At 39.1% G+C, this 22,566-nt stretch overlaps 1 protein-coding gene across 7 annotated transcripts in view; it reads right to left on the minus strand.

Annotated features, from left to right (window-relative positions):
* SLC10A7 (solute carrier family 10 member 7) overlaps positions 1 to 22,566 on the minus strand; it is a 242,587-nt gene that overhangs the window by 58,261 nt on the left and 161,760 nt on the right. For all 7 annotated transcript variants that reach the window (XM_058550155.1, XM_058550156.1, XM_058550158.1 and 4 more), the window contains one exon: positions 9,779 to 9,814. In XM_058550155.1, the coding sequence (XP_058406138.1) occupies positions 9,779 to 9,814 (36 nt within the window). The remainder of the gene's footprint in view (positions 1 to 9,778; positions 9,815 to 22,566) is intronic.

Consider the following 22,566-nt stretch of genomic DNA (forward strand, 5'->3'; position numbering starts at 1 on the left):
TACTTAAGGGGGTACTCACATGCTACTGAATGGGTCAGCATGTAGATGACTGTTGATCAGATATCCTAAGGTATTGATGTGACCTTCCCCACATGTGAAGATGGTCTGGTCTATAACTCTGAGGACATGACTTTCAGCAGTGGTCAAAGTCTGGACCCTACACCTTTCCAGAGGCCTTGATGTTCAATGACCTTTATGGCTGGGGTGGAAACGAGGCCTTGATCTGTCGTTCTAGTGGCACAAGCTCAAAGTGTTACTGACCTTCCCCTGCCAAGCATGACCTTATTTAAATAAATTGGTGGTCTACAGAATTATGGGGCTTGAGTCTGTGAACATGATCTCTAATATATGAATTCCTGAGATCGCAATTGCATAGAATTAGACTGACCTGACAACAGGTCAGTGTGTACACAGGTGTGTACACAGTTATCCCTGACTTCCTTTCTCTAAACTTCCAGAGCGAGTAGGAGAGAAGTTTAGGCATTACTTCCTTTCATTCCTCAGAGCAAGCAAGATGTAGTTGGGCAGAAGATATGAGGTAGCTGCTAAGGAGACTTCGGGGGAACAGGAATCAAGGGAACAGGAGCTTCACACTCATCACACTCTTCTTCACTCCAGCCTGATGGTCTGTCCCAGTGCTGTTCACCAGGACTTCAAATGCTACTGGCTGACTTCACGGCCATAGTGCTTAACTCAGCAGTATGACCTCTTCATCTTAACTACCACACTACACTATGTTTCAAGTTTTAAAATCTCTCTCCTTCAGTCTTCTCCATTATTTGCTGCTGAATAAAGACTATAATAATGGCTGGAAAACATAGTGTAAGTGATAAACCACATCAAAGGAAAGGGAAGATAGGCAAGTTTTTAAGTGATGTCAGACATAACAGAGAATCAGAACCACGCATATGAAAACATCTGAAGTAAGCAGGAGACCCCTTGAGAAATATTAGAAGTTTCCACCAACCTTCTTTCTCCTCAAATTAAAAGTTTCCTTTCAGTATAAAATCCATTGTAAAAAAGAAAAAAACACACTTCTTCCATGAAATGAAATGTTTTCTATTTTAATAATCTCCTTTGAAATATTATACTTGTGATACAATTTCTACCTTAGATTTTAATTATCTTTAAATATATTCTATTTTCTCTATTAAATCATAAATTCTTTGAGGGAAGGCTCAATGTCAGATTGATCTTTGTAATATTCACTGTGCACAGTAGGCATTCAAACACTGAATAAAAGAAGGGATGTTTTGTTTAATATTATTGAAAAAACTGAATTACATTTCATAGCAAATACAAAGTAAGATTTTATTAGTCAGGCTGAGATCTTAACCTTGTAACCATTCATTTATCATCTGAACCACTCTAATCATTCATTACTGACCCACCTTTCTACTCCCCCCCTTCCGACAAATATTTATTGAATATTTGGCATCGGAGATAAGGTAATGAATAAGGCATGCACCGTCCCTGGCTTAGCAGAACTTAAAATCTAGTGGATGCTTACACTTGTAACATTGTTTTTTGTAAGGAAAATTAATATGGAATTCCAAGTAATGAATTTATAAGTGCAGTTTTTAAAGCTAGACAAGGCCTTAGTTTATCCTCACAGATAGGAACTCCATGGACTGATGCATATCCACTGACACAATAAAGACAATAATTTCTGACCCTGCCAATATCAGAGGTTATCAAGAAAATTGAGGCAATATAGGTAAAAGCACTTTGAGTCTTAGGAGCAAATGGTAATACTTCAGGAAGTTTCACTGCTCTCACTGGCAGCCATGGTAAACATTGCATTTGTTTACATACGAGATTATAAGATTATAGATTATATAGATTATATATGTATTATAGAATCTTAAAGTTTTGTTTTAAGACTTAGCCCATCATTAAGGGCCGAATGAGTGGGACTGTCGCTGCATTTCAGATAAGTGCTTTTGCAGAATCTTGACATCCTTCTTGGAATTATTTTCTATTTTCCTTTATAAAGTGTCAAATTTAAATAATTAGCACGTGCATGGTTCTTTACAGTTTACAACATGCTTCCACATAAATTAACTTACTTCGTCTTATCATAATCCTCATTTTACAGAGGTAAAAACTGAGGCTGAGAAGGGCTAAAGAAAATCTACTGTTACAGAACTGCTACTGGCTGCAGACTGGACCAAAATTGGATGCTTTCTCACTATACTGTGCTGCCTCTCTACAAACAGACTGTGAGGGAAAGTAAAGTCAGTCCCTTCAAAATGGCTTTACAATAAGGACTGTGTGTCTGAAGGCAGAGCATGTAACAAGGAAATACTAGTCTTAATAGTAGCCCTAACCCAATTCTGTGGACAGATGCATCCATCCATCTGTCCAGCTAAGATGTGATACAGTAAGAAATATATATTCGGTCTTCGTCTCCAGTTCCTGGCACAGAGCTTCTAAAACTCTTGTAAATTCCTGAGTGATAGGGGTGATAGGAGTTTCTTTTAGTATAATATTTGATTTTTGTCCCCAGTTCCTGGTACAGAAGAGTTCAGAGAGCTCCTGGATTGGTGACTGCATCCACATGTAGGGAGAATAGTGCACCCCAAACTCCATGGGGACAGAAGCTCCTGCACTTGGGACCCTTCTAGATCTCATCCTATGTTCCTCTGCATCTGGCTGTTCATTTGTACCCTTTATAATATCCTTTACAATAAACCAGCAATAGTAAGTAAAGTGTTTCCCTGGGTTCTGTGAGCCATTATAACAAATTATTGAATCTGAGGAAGGGGTTGTGGGAACCCGTGAGTTGTAACCAAGTCAGACAGAAGTGTGGGTAAACTGGGAACCCACTACTTGCAGTTGGTGCCTGAAGTGGGGGGCAGTCCTGTGGGACTGAGCCCTTAACTTGTGGGGTCTGCACTAAGCCTGGGTAGTTAGCGTCAAAATGAACTAAATTGTAGGACATCCAGTTGGTATCTACAGAGAACTAGAGAATTGCTTGGTGTGAAAAACCCACGAATTTGGTGTCAGAAGTGTTGTGAGTACAGAAACAGTCTTCCTTTACCAATCATCCATTCAAAACACGTTTTTCAGTGGCTTCCATGGCAAGGGACTATTTTGAGCATTGGAGTGACAGTAGTGACCAAAACAGATAAAGTCCCTGCTATCCTGTGATGCTTACATTGTAGTTGGGGAAGACAAATAATAAACAAATTAACAAATGATTAAGATGTCATGTGATAATAAATGCCAAGAGGAATAATCAAGCCTGGCAGGTGGTGGGAGAGTGATGGAGCATATTATTTCAAGTGAGGTAGTTAGGAAAGGGCTCTTTTTTAAAACGACATTTGACCAGAGACCTGATGAAAGCAAAGGAGAAAGCCACATGGATGGATATCTTGGGGGGAAAATCCAGGCTGAACCAATGCAAAGTGTAAGAACTCTGAGGACGGTCCTTGGTGCTGCTGGACCATCCCACTACATTTGCCCATTCCATTCACTCTCCCACCTATTTCCTATCTTCTCTCTTATCAAATCTTCAACGCCTCCTTGCCTTTCTTGTCTGCCTCCCCAACTTTACTTGCCATTTCACTGAGAAAATATAAACTTCAGAAGAGAACTTACACAAGCTCTTATAGTTACATCAACTAATTTACTTGCGTCTCTGCCCATATACCATGGCTTCGCTCCCATTACTACGGATGAACTATCTGTGCTTAGGAGACCACACTCCTCCTTTATGCACTAGAGCTCACCCCCTTTCTCCTACTCAAGGACATGGGTCCATGAATTCTCCTTTCTTTTTTCTGTATCAATTTATCCCTCTCTTACTGGATTAATCTATCAATACAAACATGCTAATTATTATTTTTTTTTCTTATTTATTTTTTTCCCCCAAAGCCCCAGTAGATAGTTGTATGTCATAGCTGCACATCCTTCTAGTTGCTGTATGTGGGACACGGCCTCAGCATGGCCGGAGAAGCGGTGCGGCCGGAGAAGCTGGGATCCAAACCCAGGCCACCAGCAGCGGAGCATGTGCACTTAACCGCTAAGCCACGGGGCAGGCCCCCAAATATGCTAATTATTTTCCCAACTTAAAAATAGAATCCTCTCTTGATCCTACATTAATTTTGTTGCTGGTCCATTTTCTGCACCCTTTATAGCAAAATTCCTCCAAAGAATTAATGATTATCACTGTCTTTAAGTCTTCCTTCATGCATTCTTGAACTGACTTCAATTAGGCTTTCACTTCCACAACTCTGCTGAAATACCTGTAGTTAGGGTCCCCAGTGACCTCCATCCTGTTAAAATCAACAGTCAATGCTCAGACTGCATTTTATCTGAACTATTACCAGCATTTGAAGTAGTTGACTACTCTCCCTTTTTTGAAACACATTCCCTGCTGGGCTTCTAGGACACTAAAATCTCTTGGTGTTCCTCCTAAGTAATCTGGATATCCTTGATCTTCTTTGCTGACCTCTTAATGTTAGAATGCTCCAGAACTCAGTCCACTGATACCTTTCCTTCTGTATTCTCTCTTGGTGATCTCATCCAGTCTAACTTAAAATCTATTTCTATGCTGACCTCTCTCAAATGTATATCTCTACTCCAGACCTCTCCCCTGAATTCCAGATTCATATAGTCAACTGCTTACTTGACTTCTCCACTTGGATGTCTCAAAGGCATCTTAATCCAAATACATCCAAAGCTGAACTCATTACGAGTTCCTTCAACCTGCTTAACCCTATCTCAGTAAATGGTAACTCCATCCTTCTCATTGCACAGGCTTGGAGTCATCCTTGACTTTTTTTTTTTTCTTTTTTTTTTTGTGAGGAAGACCAGCCCTGAGCCAACATCCAATGCCAATCCTCCTCTTTTTTGCTGAGGAAGACTGGCCCTGGGCTAACATCCATGCCCATCTTCCTCTACTTTATATGGGACGCCGCCACAGCACGGCTTAACAAGCAGTGTGTCGGTGCGCGCCTGGGATCTGAACCAGCGAACCCCGGGCCGCCACAGCGGATATCCTTGATCTTCTTTGCCACTTCTAACCACTTGCGCCACGGGGCCAGCCCCCTTGACTTTTCTTTTCCCTCATAACCTTCATTCAGTCTCTCAGTTCTTTCAAGTTCTACTTCCAACTACTCCCCACCAGATTTACTCAACCATCCTGGTCCAAGCTAACAGCATTTCTTGCCATAATATTGCACTTGCTTTCTGACAGGTCTTCCTGTCTCCACCATGATCCCCTTACAATCTATTCTCAACCCAGCATCCAGAATCATCCTTTTCAAAGGTATGTCAAAACATGCCATTTCCTTGATCAAAAGTCTTTTAACGGTTTTCTGCCTCTCTCAAATTAAAATTCAAAGTCCTTACAAAGGACTTCAAGGTCCTACATCATTTGGCCCCTGCTATAACTTTGACCTCATCTCCATTTACTCTCCCTCTTGCTCACTCCATTCCAGCCACACTGGACCCCTTGCTGTTCCTTAAGGACCTGAGGCACACTCTCAGGACCTTTGCACTTGCTTCCTTCCACCTGGAACATTCTACTGCCAGAAGGCTTATTCCCTTATCTCCTCTAGGCCTATGCTCAAATATCATTTTCTCAGTGAGTCCAACCTTGATCATCCTATTTAAAATAGCAACCCCCCAACCCACTCTGGCACTTCTTATTCCCCTTCCTTACTTCTTCTCTTTAGCATGTATCACTCATCTTATACATTATATTTTTACTTATTTGTTGGATATTTCTTTCCACTAGTATGTAACCTGCATGAGAACAAAGATGTATCTGTTTTCCTCATTGCTATATCCTTGGTACCCAGGAAAGTGCCTGCCTACATATAGAAATAACTCAATACATATTACTGAATGAGTGATGAATAAGTTTAAACAACTTCTTTGAGGAATTTTGCTATAAAAGAGAACACAGAGCGCAGGTAGGATAAGGTAAGATTTAATTTTTAAAATATATAATATTACAGAATGCTTATATGCTAATAGAAATGATCAGCAGAGATAGAAAATTTGATAATATAGGCGAAAGAGAGAAATCTGTGTGAATCATATTGTTAAGTAGGTGGTAAGACGGCACAACTGGAGGGACTTGCCTTAGATGGGAGCAAAGACAGTTTATCTACAGAAACAGGAGAGAAGGCAAAGAATATAGATGCAGGTAGGTGGGATCTTGTAAAATTTCTCTGATTGCTTCTAATTTCCTCATCAGCTAACTTCCTTTCTGTATCAGTTGAGATGAAAAAAGAGGCATTGGAAATTTGAGAGGCAAGGAGAAAGTGTGAAATGATTTTCTAGAGGGTGGGAATATGAACAAATTAGGGGAAGGTAGTAGGATTGCCAGGCTCACTTACAGTTAGTTGTCGTGAATTTCAAATGAGACCAGTCAGCATGATAGTGTGTGCTCCAGTCATGTTTAGGTACATATGCAGGAAGGTACAGAGCTGGATTGGGCACTTTACCAGCCAAATAGGAGCAAGGTTGTTGATGATGTACACAATAAAGTAATTATAATGATGGGCTGTGAGATCTAGGCTAGGTAAGATGGGATGTGAGGGTAAGGGGGTGAGGGGAGGGTGTGTTAGATAGAGGCATTGTTAGGGTGATAAGGTAAATAATTGGTTGCTCTAGCAAGTTTGAAGTATTTTTAATTTGGGGAATAAGTCACAAAGATAGGACTTGCTGGTAAGAGAAGAAATTTGAAAATAGGATTATGGAAGGATGCAGTTATTGGCAGTAATAAAGATAGGGTCTGACTATAGGGGTGGTTGGTTGAGATGAAGTGGAAGGCAATCCTATTGGAGAAGAGGTCAAGAATTTAGAGGCCAGGGTATTGGGAGGATCAACAATGTGAATATTGAAAACATCAAGAATTAATCCAAGTGTACCGTTAAAAAGAAGACAGTGGGAAGATGCTACCATTTTTTGGGACTCATAGAGAGTGACTTGGGGTTCTACTGATAATTAGAACAAGGAGCAGCAGCAGGCAGTATAGGCAGATTGGCATAACCTTCAAAGGAATTAGGGAATTTTATCGAGAAGTCATGCAGAATGATCTGGAACTGGTAATGAGGTACAAGAAAGACACCTTACCCATTTTCAGTGCTCAGTGATATGAAAGACGACTATCAGAGGATAGGTTTCAGCTGAAGGAAGACTGTGAAAGGAACATTCTGAGAAGAGGTTAAGATATAGGGAATTGAGATTCCATCAGCAAAAATGGCCTGTACCAGCTACTACACCTGAATATCCAGAAATTTCCATTTTCAAGATATGATTTAAAAAAGACAATTCAATTTTCAGGGGTTGTATTAGTTTCTTTGGCTTCTGTAACAAAATACCACAAACTGGGTGGCTTAAACAACAGAAATTGTTTCACAGTTCTGGAAGCTGTAAGTCTGAAATCAAGCAAGGCCGTGCTCCTGCTGAAATCTGTAGGGGAGAATCCTTCCTCTTCTCTTCTAGCTTCTGATGTCTGCCAGCGATCCCTGGCATTCCTTGGCTTGTAGATGCATCACTCTAATCTCTGCCTCCATCAGGACATGGCGTTCTCCCTGTGTGTCTCTAACTCCTCTTCTTGTAAGGACACCAGTCATCCTGGATTAAGTGCCCACCCTACATCAGTATGACTTCATCTTAACTAATTGCATTTGCAATGGCCCTATTATCAAATAAGGTCACATTCTGATGTCCTGGGGGCCAGAACTTCAACATATCTTTTGGGGAGACACAATTCAACCCATAACAGGGGTACTGATAAAAAAACTACATCTTTTATGGAATGTGTTCATATTTTAAGTTCTTCAGGTTTTGTCCTGCTCAGTAAATGAAGCCTGGTAACTCAAGTGTTTAAGCAATTCCCATTGTTTGTAAAATGCATGACAACCTAAACAGACAAAAAGTGTTACATACTGTGCATGCGATTTAAGGTCATATAACACAGAAGTATCTATTGATGTTGTGTGATGATTCCATTGAACCTATTGGGACAGCCCAGTTAGCTCAGCAGGGAAGCATTACACTTTGAAGTTGAAGGTCTTGGCATCTCTTTCACTACTTAAAATGTTGAACCAACTAAAGCTCACAATCCTATGGGTCTAAGAGTGGGGGACAGCTTGCAATAGCATGATGTCATATTAATCAGCTGAGAACATTTCTTGCTATGGCATGGAGACGGGAAGGAGAGAGAGAAAAGTACTCATCTGATTCTTTAGTCATGAGCCGAAACAGGGTCCCAGAGACTCCAGACTCTGAGATATTCAAAATTGCTACCCTAGGTCTCAGCCCCTTAGTTGTGGTTGTGACTTCTCTCCTGTTCTTCTTAAAAGAGTTACATGAGTAAGAGATGCCACTCTTCTGCAGTGGAGAAAACCTAGGCTACAGAGCCATTTATTGCACACTTACTAGATGCTCAGCTCTATACTAGTCCTCTGACCCACTGCAAGTGGGGACCTCAGACCGGGCTGCATCCTGTGCCTGTTGAGGACTGCTCTTGGCAAACTGTGATCCAAGGTCTTGGAAAAAACACTGAGGGATGATCCCAGTTCCTCCCATCTAGGGAGCAGGTAGGTAAATACCAAGTCTTTTTTTCCAAACAAATACAAATCAATATTCACCTCAGTTTCAATTTGACTCACTGCAAATTCTGAATTGATGGACTCCAGATTAACGAGGTTTGTTATGCTGAGGGAAGTGATCTGATTATTTGACTCTTCTTACCTTGTCAGAATGGAGCTAGCATTTCAGAAGGGATGGTAAGGCAGAGGTTTATTACTTGAAAGTAATGTCTTTCATGAAAGATGCAGAATACAACTGTTTAGTAGTATCTCTCTCTCCCTCTCCACTTCCTACACAGCTTGTAAGAAATGAAGTCCCTCACTCTATTACTCTAATTGAATTCCAACTTGGGTAATTACATTATAATTAAATAAATTTTCCCCATAGTTTTAACTCACTGACAAATAGTGCTAGTCAAACACCAACATGTCACTCCCAGAAACGCATCCCCCCTCCATTTCAGTGATGAGTGGAGTGATTTATATTTGGGAGATGTGTGTATGAAAAATGCATAGTTCATAAAATATTTTAGGTATCATTCATGATTACATATGCTTTTCTCAGCATGAGATAACATTAATTTCTATTATAATCTTTCATCTAATTTCTCATATGCTTAGTGCCAAAAGAAATAAGACAGTTAATTAGCATTTCTTATTTTCAGAATGATTTTGCTTAGTTAACCAGTAGCTTGTAGTTTTTATTTCTAAAGCACATTTCATTATCCCTGGGAGACAGACTGGCATAGGTGTTATTGTTTCCCATTCTACAGGTAAAAAAATCAAGGCAGTATTTCCCCAAGTGAGGAAGCCAGTTACTATCAGTTCTAGCCTTGGAACCTAAGCTTCCTCTGGTCCCCTGGTCCAAAGCTCTTTCTATCAAACACGGTCATTAGCAATCACTTTAGTTTTACTAATGAGAAAATAAACAGCAGCACATTTGTGACCAATGTCACAGGTCATTAATTTATAATAATTAATGATTAACCAGGAGTCAGAGGCCTAATAACTGAGTCCTGATACTGTCCTTGGATCATGAGACCACAGAGATTCTTTGTGTCTATATGTTATTACTTGGTGTAGCTCAACTAGAAGAACAGTTCAAAATGTGATGCAAAGTGGTGCAAAAGGATTCAAATTTCAATTTTATTTTAACGACCTTTCTTAAAGCGTTGTAGATGGCTTTTAATAAAATATATTAAAGACAACATCAAAATACTCACAAAAAGCAGCAGTAGCAGGGGTGTTATAATGATGCCCTGAAAGAAATAAAAGAGATGATGATCATTTATCAGCTTGAAAAGCAAGACACTTTCTTTGCCATTTTAAACTCTGATGCGTGGAAATGCGTATCTTTCTCACTTCCATTTAATAAAGTCTAGAAGATAAACAAGACGGAGCTCCAATCTTGGCCCTACCATAATGCCTTAGCATCTTTATTACAATTATTTGTATTTAGCATCATTAAAAGTACAACCACCAATCTTCCTTAAACTTGTCTTCCCTTTTTTGTTTTTTTTTTGTGAGGAAGATCAGCCCTGTGCCAACATCTGCCAATCCTCCTCTTTTTTTTGCTGAGAAAGACTGGCCCTGGGCTAACATCCGTGCCCATCTTCTTTCACTTTATATGGGACGCCGCCACAGCATGGCTTGCCAAGCGGTGCGTTGGTGCGCGCCTGGGATCTGAACCGGAGCACGCGCACCTAACCGCTTGCGCCACCAGGCCGGCCCCTTGTCTTCCCTTTTTAAAACTTAAGTTACCTTCCCCATCGCATATATATCAGTTGGGTGGAAGCTGGCAAGCTTTCTCACGCCAAGGCTTTCAACTCTAACTTGGATAAAGTACCCCTTTTCAAGAGAAGACAGGTGGTTTAGTCCCAGTTGGAGTCCTCTCCTGAGCAAAGACCACGTCAGTTGTGATGAATGATATGTCATGATTTTGTAATGTGAACTGATCTCCCCTAGGAAATGAGCTGGGATCTCAAAACTCATTTCACTTGATTAGACTCCATGTCTCCATGGTGGAAAGCAAGTCTTTCATCTAATTCAGCCACATAGGACCACCTCGGTCCCTCTGCCTCCCCTAGGCAGAAAGGAGCAAAAGATTTGTTTTCTGCAATGACAGGGAACAGTTTGAGGCTGTTGTCAATGAGGCAGGATACAAGCTTTTAGCTTTCTTGAAGGTAAATCTTTAAAACAAGGTGTTTGAGTTGGGAGTTAACATGACAGGTTTCAGTTTTAGAGAAGCAGATGATTATTCGTCCCTCTTAGTTCTTTCTTTAGCTCTCAACACTACATTATGATTTATACAAGACAATGCATTTCATATTTTCATTAATGAATTCTACTTGGAACTTTAAAATTCCAAAGAGTTTATGTCTGTGTGTGTGTGTGTGTGTGTGTGTGTGTGTTTGTTGTATGAAAAGAGAGAGAAACAGACAGACAGACAGAGACTGAGCCCAGGATCTAGGTCTGGGACCACTGCATTACTTTTGGAAAAAAGTCCTTTTGATAGTTATATGCAGTCCTTTTGTGATTACAGTAACTAAATTCTCTTGGATGTGGCCCAAGAGAGAGTGGCTTACCTTATATGACACTGCTAATATGACTTTCTTAGGCATACATGCACGTGGATATTCACATACAGGCTTGTTTTATTGTTAAATAATAGAATAAATGCTTCTTTATTGTGCAAACATTTGCAATTGGCAGTAGAGAGTACAACATTTTAATTTAAGTGTTTTATTTTTTAATCTATTTATTAAAACATGTATTGTGGCTTATCAACTCCATTGGTGTCTAAGAAACAGGTTTCATCGGCACATTTAGGAGAGCCAAATGTGCAAGCTGCCAAAATAGTTTTTAGAAGCTACTGCCTGTCAATGACATGGAAAATAGTCAGACTTTAGGAAGAATTTTAAACTATACTAGGCTATGTGGAAATGAAAATATCTGCTGTTTCAGTCTATGTGGGAGCTAACTGATTTCAAGTCATTTGTTTAAACATTTATTGAACGTCCACCTATAGGCCAGGCACTCTTCCATTAAACAGAAGAGTTAATGGAAACTGATCTGGCAGAAAGGGGATAAAGATATTCCAGGAACAGGGCAGGGCATTCACAAGGCTATAAAAAGTTGAGCAGGGTGGGAAAAAAAGCATGAAGTGGAGAAGTCAGAGACCAGATCACCAAAGGCCTTGTAGGCCAGGAGAGGGGGCTTGGACTTGATCCTACTAACAATAGCAAACTATTGAAGAACTTAAAGTGAAGGTATAGTAAGTTGGTAAATAATTTAGTATATGAACAATGGATTTGACTTAGCTTATAACCTAATGAGTTTTACCTTTGTTATCTATCAATTTACCTAAATTCAGATAAAAGAAAATAGAAACATATTAATTATGAAATATCAATAGCACTAATCACACTTCTGAGAAACAAGGTATGATATCCACCATAGGAAAAGAATTTTCACGAGGAAGAAGGTTGAGCATTGTCACCACTCTGGGGACATTTGTCCTGTATTAGAGGAGTCGAAGCCACCCGGGTGTCACATAACACATGGGGACCCATATTCTTCCTGGTGCCCATTAATTTTCCTTTGCAATAGTGGAATAGTAATAGTATTAGTAGTAATACCAGTACTATTAATGGTATTTGCTTCAGCACTTTCAAGCACATTTTAAAATTTGACCCTCCCGTATTGAAGGAGTTAGGTTACATAATAGCCCCATTTTATAGATGAGGAAACTGGGTTCAGAAAAGCCAAGCAAGCAGCCCAAGGTCACACAGTGAATAAATGCCCAAGCTTGGACTTGAGCCTGCTCTGTCCAATTCCGAATCCAAAACTGACTCCGTGACACCACTGGTCCCTGGGTAGCAGATTTGAGCAACCAGTGCAGTTTTCTACAGAGTTATGCTTAGGATATACATGTAGTAATTATTTGTTGCATGATCTTGGTCTCGAGTTGATAACCAGTTCTCAGAGATGACCTTATTCTGGAAGGCAGAGCACTATTATCTGTAGGTTTTCCTGCCTGAATATTTCAAGCATATAGTCACCAACATATAATAGTTTCTTTGCAGTTCTTCCAAGAACTTACAATATTTGTTCCTAAAATAATGAAAATTTCCTAGCGAATGGTATGTATTTTCTAATTCTGGATGGAAGATTTCTCATTATTTTCTCAAAATGGCTGTTCTAGTTCATTAACTAAGAATGAATTGTTATATAACGCTGAAACCTGCTTTTCAGTTGTATTAGGAAACAAGTCAGCTACGATGCCATTAATACTGACAAGAGCACCATAAAGTTTTGGGGAAGTAGTTATAATTATTACTAAAATAATAATAGCTAATATTTATGGAGCGCTTATCTTACGTCAGATGATGTGTGAAGGACTTTACGTACGTTAGCATACGTAATCCTCACAACAACACTATGAGGTGGTTACTATTATTATCCCCACCCCTTAGGGAAGGAAACTGAGTCTCAGAGACGTGGAGTGAAGTACGAAGAGGCAATGCCAAGAATTCAATCTTTATCTCCCTGACTCCAGAGCCTGTGATCCTGAATGGTGTAAATAAAATCTTTGCAATCTCATCCTCTTTCCTCAGGGTTATATTCTAAGAGTAAACCAGAGAGGAGCTTCAAACTCAGTATGTCTTTTTGATGACAGGAAACAAATTGAGAAATAAGCCTTTATGTAACATGGCTGATACATTTTTTTAAAGTCAGGTTTTTTGCAAATATCAATGGTAAAAAGGGTGAACTAAAAATTTAAACTGTAATAGCAACAATTATTGGAAGCTGAAAAGTCAAATAAACATATTATTTCCTCTTGGGTATTTAGAAGGCTCAATTTGATGACCTCCATCTACTTTCTCTTTCCCAAGGAAATTCTATACAAAGAGATAAAACCAAAGAGGTGGTGGATAAGCACTTCCTGCAAGAGATGTTAGCCCCCTCTTTGCAGATTCAAGGCTGAGACATAGTTTTAGCATCCTTGCAAACTGGGATGGTGTGTTAAGCTTTCCGATTGCAACACCTGAAGAAGTCAAGTCACAAAGTGACTGGCTTTGACTGTCTCTTAAAAAACCTTCAGAAAATCCATTTACACCTCTGATGTGAATGACTGGGTGAGTATATTTCAATGACTTTGGTGAAAAGGAAAAAAAAAAGTGTCAATTCTGAGACACTGAGATTTAGTTGCATTAAAATACAAACCAAAAAACCCCCAAATAACAACAAAAACAACAACAAAATTGTAAATGCACTTCTCTCAGCAGTAGGACTTGTAAAAAAGGCAAAACTGAAGTGAATTATCATTATTTTAAAAATAGAAAATGTTATTGAAAGGTTTTGCTGCAAACAACTATTGTGATCACAGAGATACTAAAACTGACTTCTTAGGCTCTGTCTCCAGAATATTGAATGTTAAACCTTGGAAAAGGTGCTTTTTATTTTTTAATTAAAAGGCAATAACTCAATTTTTACAGAATGACAGCATCTCAGTTTTGCAAGGGATCTTAGACCCACCCTTGCCCAGGCCTCATCTGACCCTGGACTATGTCTATCTCCCTCTGTTTATCTCCCTTCTGTGCTCACCAGTGATGTGAGGCTGTGATGGCTGCACCTCTGCCAGAGAACCCACAGAGAGACAAAGCTCTTGCTCTCAAGGCACACAGTGCCCTGGCTGAAGCTCTTTCACAAGGAGGAAGCTCTTTCTTATACTGATTCCAAACCACTTCTGTTGCTGCCCTGTCTTCCCCTTGGAGCAACTTAGGGCATGTCCCACCCCTCCTTCCTTGTGATGGCCTTTTAACTGCTGCCCTTGAATGATGTACATAAAATCTCTGCACTCTTAGACTCTTTCCTCAGGACTATATTTTAAGAGCAATGCTGAAGTGAGCATTTGGGTCCCACACTAAGTCTTCTCCAGGTTGAGTCCTTGGGACCTCCCACTGTTCCTCCTGGGAAAGGGCTCTGAGCCTTCCCTTAGACATAATCCCATCCAGATGAATTTAAGAGTCCACAGCACTCACTTAATAAAAATTGACCAAAACTTGGAAATGAGGCCAAAAGAGGACTGCACGTCCTTTCAATGTCATCCTGGAGCATTGTCTAACAGGCCAAACCAAGGATTATTTAATTACTTAGAGGGATATATCTTTGTTTTATTTCTATTTACTATTGATTAGGGCCTGGACAGTGAAATTACATGTTAATTTACAAAGTGTTGTCCAGTAGAGATAGAAATCATTTCTGTCTAGCAGAAAAAAACAACCATAAACATTACGGTTTTATTACCCTGTAGGTATTTGCCAGTTTTCTCTCTAACTTAGCAAACTTATCTTGGTGTGCTTTTCTGATAGACTATATAACCCCCATTTCTATAATCTCAAAACCAACGTTACCGTCCTGCTGGTTCCCTCACCATTCAGTTAAATAAATGTTTGACATGTGTTCATTCTATATTTGTAAGAAAGTTGTGTTTTCAACTTTTGAAAATTATATTTTGGAAACTCCTTTGTTCTGAACTTTGTATTTACATTAATGCAAAGATCATATTTTTTTTTTTTAAAAGAAGATTAATGCCAACTAAAACTTCTAGGGTGTCTTCACATTTTGTCCCGTGGCCAGTATATAGTGATATCTTAACGGTTAGAGAAAAGTTTGCTCTTCAAGAATGAAATTATGTAAAACCAATATGTAATAAGTGAGATTTGCCAACACATCCTAATGAATAAATTATAAAGGGGAGGGCGTATGGGGAATTTTGGAGATACCTAAATTTAAACAAAATGGTCAGGGTATACGGTCTCCAGAGAATATGACCTTATAAACATGGATGTCAAAATATATTGTTGAGTAAACTCTACGGAAGAAAGAAAGAGGCATTAGGAGCCAAGGGGAGGGCAGTTGGAAAGAAAGTGGTGGTTAGTTGGTGGGTGAGGGCCTCTTTCCCCTCCTCTGTCTATACTTTTCTCTTTAAAACTGGACATTCACAGAGTAAGTGTCTTAACATCCCCAAATCAAGGATTTCTCAGTACTTTCATAGCTCTGTCAGGGGAAGAGGGTGTCCTAGCAGCTGCCATGAGCATTCTGGTTTGTTTACTAGGCACAGTGCACTATGGTAAAGACAGCTGCATCTGACTATTTAAGCTAGATAACACCAGCCACTGAAAACATCCAGTTAATTCTCCCTGGTCTGAGTCCACACTTGCCAGGACAACACTGAATAATAATTTTGTTTTCCAAATAGCATTTCCGATAGGAAGAGAACACACTGATGAGCTGACACCAGTCTTCTAGAACACAACCACATTGGGGTGTGCTAATGACAGTGAGTTTCTGAACCTGCAAAGCTCAGGGTCTATTCCTGGATTGTGGTGACCCCAAAAAAGCAGTGTCATCCTGCGAGGCCTTGCAGGAATGACAGCTGGCTTGTCTCAATGACATACATTTAATTAAACACACATTTATTGAGAGGTAACTCTGTATCAGACATCCTGGGTGCTGAGGGTAAACGGATTCCAAAGTCTCCTAAGTACATAAAACTTCAGTCATTTTGAAGCGGACTTTTACATAAAATTCCAGAAAATAGTTTCCATGAAGTCCTTGAGGTTGTCTTTGAAGACTGTCTTAGAAGATTGTTGTTCTTTCTTACCTATTTTTCTTCTCCTACAACCACTGTTGAGCACTCACTAAGGCACTTAGAGTAATTTTTGTTTTGTTAAGCCAAGTCTCTGATATGATATGCATATATTTGATCTTTAATTTATGCTATGGTCCATGCCCATAAGGAGTTCCCATTATAGAAACCAGTTCTACCTTGTCCTTCTGTAACTTCAATGCTTCTGTTAAGAAATACCTCTACTATCTTATTCCCAAAAGATTGTGACTTTTTTCCAGACCAAAATTAAGGGTCTTATATATGTTCATATTAAGTATTATCTTACTAGATTTGACCTATTATCTTTTTAGATTTTGATCTGTCACTAATAAATTCAACAAATACCTACTGAGTAACTACTGCACCAGGCCCTGTTAGATGAAGAATAATGGTGAATGAAACACACACAACTGATATCCTCAGTTTTTTAGAGAACTCAGACAAGCAATCACAATAAACTGATGAGTGTTCAAAATGAAAATCTCAGGGTGCTATAAGAGTGCTTAATAGGAAGGTGAGGGCAATTAAGATGAAAACTGAAAGCAGAGTAGGAGTTCGCCAGGCAAAGGAAGGGCAGGCCAGAAGGGGAGGGAGAGAAAACATAGGCAGGGAGAAGAGACAGTATAAAGGCTTTGGAGGCAACAAGAACATACAGAAACCGAAAAGTGAAGAATACAGTGTGAGGGGTACAGTTGTGAGAGATGAAGCTAGAAACAAGATGAAGCAGGAAGGCCCAGTAATTCATGGTAAGGAGTTTGGGCTTCATTGCAAAGCAAGGGGAAGCCACTGAAAGAATTTATGCAGGCATGGCTGTGGGGAAGATTCGGTGGCAAGGGCTTGATGATATCTGTGTTTAGGTAAAAATCACTCTGGGTGTAGTTTAGACAAGAGATTAAAGTAGTGGAATATTAAAGGAGGGGAGACTAATTAGGAGGTTGTTCAGTAATCCAGGCAGGAGTTGCTTTGGGGTAAAATTATGGAACCTTAATTATCAAGAAAGAGAGACATAACATATTCAAGAAGTATTTGAAATGTAGACTGGTAGATTAAATATAGGGGGAGGGGTGTGATAAAAAGGGAGGAGGGATAGTTTCTTAGTCTTCTGAATTAAGTGATTTTTGACCAAATAGGTGGATTATAGAGCCAATTACTGAGCCAGGGCCGAATTGGTATGTATGGATTAATTTTTCTTGATGAAGATGATGAGTCTGAGGTGTCTACAAGGCCTCCAACACTGTAAGCAGTTGGATATATGGGACTGAAGCTCAGAATAGTGTGGACAGTGGCTATAGATGAGTGAGTCCTCAGTATATAGTTGGTGGTTTACTGTTACAGAGAAGATAGGAAGTTAAGGCATATAGACTATATATTGCAGCTCAGAGGAAGCCTAGAAAAAAAGCAATTTCAATGGAATGACTAGTGTAGAAGTTAAACTGGAGTAGATTGAGGGCTGAGAAGAAAGAGAGGAAAGAGAGACAGAGTTTGGCCAAGTCTTTCAAGAAATCTGGCTGCAGAGAGGAAGAGAAAAATAGAGCTGTAACTTGAGGGGAATGAATATGAAGTAAAGGAAGTTTGTTGTTTTCTGTTTTATTGTTTGTTTGCTTTGTTTTAGAAAGGAGAAACTTGAGGATTTCCAAAATTCATATAAAAGAGCCAAAAGGGGGCAGGGGAATGAAGATTTAGTAAAGAGAAGGGATTACACTTATTATACCTAAGGAGGCAGCAGAGAAGGAGTTCCAGTGCACAGCTGGAGGGTCTAACTTTAGAAAGGAGGTGGGGCTGACACTTCTTCATGGTGAAAGGAGAGAAAAGGATAGATTAGGTACAGATGAAGATAGACTTGTATGCTTGATATTAGAAAGTTGAAGAGACTTTCATTTAAGAGCTTGTATTTTCTATATTAAGTAGAAGGTGAAGAGTTTTACTAAAATGAGGGGAAGAAAGGTTCAGAAAATGGGAAAAGTCAGTGATTGGAAACCTGTGTTGTGACTAATGAGAGAGAGTGTCCAAAACTGTGAAGGGGCTGAGATGTTACCATACTTTGAAGATAACAAGTTAGCCTGCCACAGTTTCATGAATGCTGGAAAAAGACAAGACTTCTGGATCAGAGCCCAAGGACTGTATCACTCACAGCACAGTAAGCAGCCTAAGCATGATGTTTGCATCAGCTCCCCTTGCCCCTAAGTAAGCAGGGTGGTGCAAACAGGCTCAGATGCATGCCTACCTATTGTTAACGTGGATTTGAGAGAACCTATCCTCCTGCCTTCTCGTTTTGGCAAATTTGAATAAACCTTTCTCCATCTCCAAGCACAAGTGTCTCAGTGATTGGCTTATTGCAGATGGGGCACATGAACTCGAGATTGAGAGGTCTGGTATCACTATCAAGCTCATTACTGCTCCCCTCAAACATCAGCATTTAGCCAATGTCCTCATACAAGGAATGATAATTAGATAATCATTAAAAAATGACCAGAAAAACTTCTCTTCAAGATGACATTGATCTTCTAACACTCCTTGGACACTGTGATTCAAATAAATAGGAGTCTAACCAACTGAACTGATTTCCAACTCATAAGTCACTCTATTTCTTTTCTTAAATGGGGGAATTTGCTAAATGTCTTTGAAATCTAGATCCTCGCTAGGTTGAACTGTGGTCTGTGGATCAGCAGCATTGGCCTCACCTGGCAGCTTGTCAGGAATTGCTGAATCTCTGACCCCATTGCAGACCTATTATACTATCATCTGCACTTTTAACAAGATTTCCAGGTAATTTGTAGATACATTAAAATTCAAAAGGAACTGATTTAGATGCTAGAGGAGCGGTAGGCAAACCTTTTCCGTAGAGGGCCAGATAATTATTGCAGGCTTCGCTGGCCATACAGACTCTGTTACAATTACTCAACTCTGGTGTTGTAGCTGGAAAGCAGCCAAAGACAATAAGTAAACAAATGCCAAAGACAATAAATAAACAAACGGGCATGGTCAAATTTGGCCCAAGGGCTGTAGTTCTGACCCCTGCTCTAAAGTATTGTTTTGGATTAGCAATTATATTAAAAAAAGAAATAAGTTAGTGTAACAAACTTTTATTTTTAATGACCCGGTTTTTAGTGAATCCATGCTGGCTTCTAAACATCACAGCATGTTCCTTTTTAGCTGCTTAAAACATACTACTTAATTACCCATTCTTCAATTTTTCTCTAGACTGAAAACAAAATTACCAGTTAATAGTGTGTAAAATCTACTTTCTTCCCCTTTTTGATATTTGCAGTGACATTTGCACATGCCCAGCTGCTGATTCTACTCCTTTTCTCTATGATTTGTCAAAGATAGCAATTCAGCAATCTCAAATGTTAGTTTTCTCAGGACCCTATGAAGTAATTTGTCTGGACCAGCAGATAGTCTGCTTATCTTGGGCCTATTTTCCTTTTGCCAATATTTACTTTACCATTTCTAATCTGCAGATGGTTCTCTTTGCCAAAGATGATGGAAGCAAAGGGAAGGGTCATTGGGGTGGGGGAATTAAGGATGCTGAATAGCAGGCAGAGAGTGTGGAGTTTAGGCTCCTAATATCCAGCACTGTACAAGAGAAAAATGAAAAACACAAGAACACCAAAGAGGAATAACACGTACATTGCTAATTAGAACTCATACAGTAATATATGTTAAAGCCGAAGAACAGTCTTCAAACTCTTGATTTTTCTTTTTACTTTTTAACTGACAAAGTGAATCTTCTTTTCAGACTATATAAATTCATAGACTTGTTTAAAACTATTAACTTGGCTTTTTCTATCTAGATTAAGAGTGATAAGAACAATCTGAAATTTGAATAAAGCCCAAAGTGAGATGGATGTGGGAATTTTCTGTATTTCCCAAGAATCTTTCATGTAAATGTCTTCTAAGTTTATAGATTTAACATGCAATAAATAATTTTCCAAAAGAGCTTCTTAGAAATGCTTACCTGTAGATCATATATTAGACCAAAAATGCGGCAAAAGGAAATTAAGTCAAAATTTCTTTTTTGATGAAATAAGCTTTCATAGCTGAAGAAAGATTTGCCAGGGTTCATTTTGGCCTGCAGGCTGCCACCATGGGCACACAGTGCAATCTGATGTGTTGCAGTTTTATATTCCTTGGGAATACATGTGGCAGCCTATTAAGGATTATTAGCAGCACAACAAACATTATACACAAGAAGTACAACTCTCTTAAAATGTCAAGAGGATAGTCCCACATTACCCAATGGTCAGCCCAAGTTCCTATGGCCTGAATCTTATATATCAGAGTTTGTAGTATTTCTTGCTTTAGAATCACTGCTTCAGTGATACCAAATACCACCAACATAACAACAGCCAACATTTATTAAGGTATATCACATACTAGGAACTGTGCTAACTGCTTTACAAACATTATCTAATTTAAAATTCCAATAAGTAAATTGATTATCCTAATTTTAAAGGTGAGAAAAGAGAGGCTTATAGAGACTATGGCTAAGCTGTAGGAAGTACCAGGAGGTAGAACTCAGCCAAGGGAATAAAAACAAAAGTTGAGAGGTCAAGAGATGGTCCAAAGGGAAGAAAAGCTGTTAGAAAGAAAAAGAAAAGCACAAATGAGGAAGTTGGAAACTTAAAAAGATATTCAGGAAATGAATTGTAGGAAACCAATACAAAATATGTAATAAAAATCAAAAATAGGGTCAAAGATTACACATACAATCTGCCAGTGGTATAGGAATATATGAAAAGAATGCACCAAGTAACTCTCTCAGGCCACTGGAGTAACACTGAATATTTATTACCCACTGGCTTAAAAGATTTAATGTCTATCTGCCATTTTGTTCACTGACACCTAAAACAGAACAGTACCTGGCACATATTAGGCATTCAATACATTTTTTTGCTGAATGAAGGAATGAATGAATGAATAAATGAATGTGTGTCCACAAATGCCTCTCTCAGGGAGGAACATATCCATTTGACGAGAAACACACTTTCTGAAATGCTTTAAAACCCTTATGTTTGTAATAATAAGGAGATTAGTTGACATTTATTGAATGCCTACTCTATGTGTCAGGAGCTGTTCTATGCTCTTCATGTGTACTAACTCTTCATACATGCTCTTCATATGCTCAATCCTCACAACAAATCTATGAGAAAGGTGTCATTATGATTCTTATTTTACAGAGGAGAAAACTGAGTTAAACAGAGAGAAGAATTATACAAAATTCCTAGCAATAAGTGGCAGAATGGAAAGCAAGCCATGCATATGGCTCCAGAATCCACGGCCTCTATCATTATGTGTTTATGTAGTGGTTAAGAGTTCTTTGAGAATTTAGAGATATCAGAGAATTCTAGCTGAAAGGGATATTAGGGATAACTTGCTATCTCACTTTACAGATTGCAAAGTTGAGGCCCAAGGAGGCAGTGTCTCTCAGAGTTAGTGGAAACACTAGGACTAAGACAGTAAGTGTCTCAAATTCCCTGTCCAGTTCTTTATTTCTGATACCACACTGCCTCCTATAAACCAGTTGAGTAGAGCAAAACTCACATATAGAAGACCTGAAAACTATTACTCAGCACTACATCATTTATCATATGTATAAGGCAAAAAAGATATGAATAATAAAATAGAAGAGACTATAGGAGAGTTTTCTGAAGGAAATCAAATCATGAAACAGGTGCTCCCTTCCCCTAAAAAAGGCTCATGAATTTCCAACAAGGCTATGGGAGAACATTGTTGCAAAATTTTGCAAAAGCAAGGTAGAGATGTGCAAGATGGAGGAGAGGGATAGTATGAGAGTCAGTGAGGGTAGAGAAGGGAGGCAATGAAAAGTGATTTGTGGAGATTTGGGGAAGTGGTTTTTAATGCAGACCTGTGGATGTTAAAATAAACTTCCAGAATAATTATAAATTGATTTTCTTTTAAATAAGACATTCAAAATAATGGTTTAATCAAAACTAGTGTTCAAACTTGTAACTGACCTTTACCATAAACAAACAACAAACAAAAAAACCAGACTATGTCTACACATGTGAAATGATTTGGTTTGGCACAGCTCATCCATTCCTTTGGATGTGTCTAAATGACAGATCACAGTGCTGATCTAGCTGTGACGATCAATACTGAGTGTAAAGATGGACAAAATGAATGGAGACAGCTGCGGTCCACTTGCCTTGTCTCATATATCAATAGTCTGATTTACTCTGGTTTTTATAATATTCCTTAGCCAGAGCCACTCCTACAGCTTAGAAAACTGGCCCTGAACTTTGTGACTCAGAGAGGCTCCAGTTGGGAGAAGAGGGTGGATTAACCAATGGTCCTAATAAAAGTCTGCTCCTC

The sequence above is a fragment of the Diceros bicornis genome, chromosome 11 (assembly GCF_020826845.1).
Source record: "Diceros bicornis minor isolate mBicDic1 chromosome 11, mDicBic1.mat.cur, whole genome shotgun sequence".
Classification (NCBI taxonomy): Eukaryota; Metazoa; Chordata; class Mammalia; order Perissodactyla; family Rhinocerotidae; genus Diceros; species Diceros bicornis.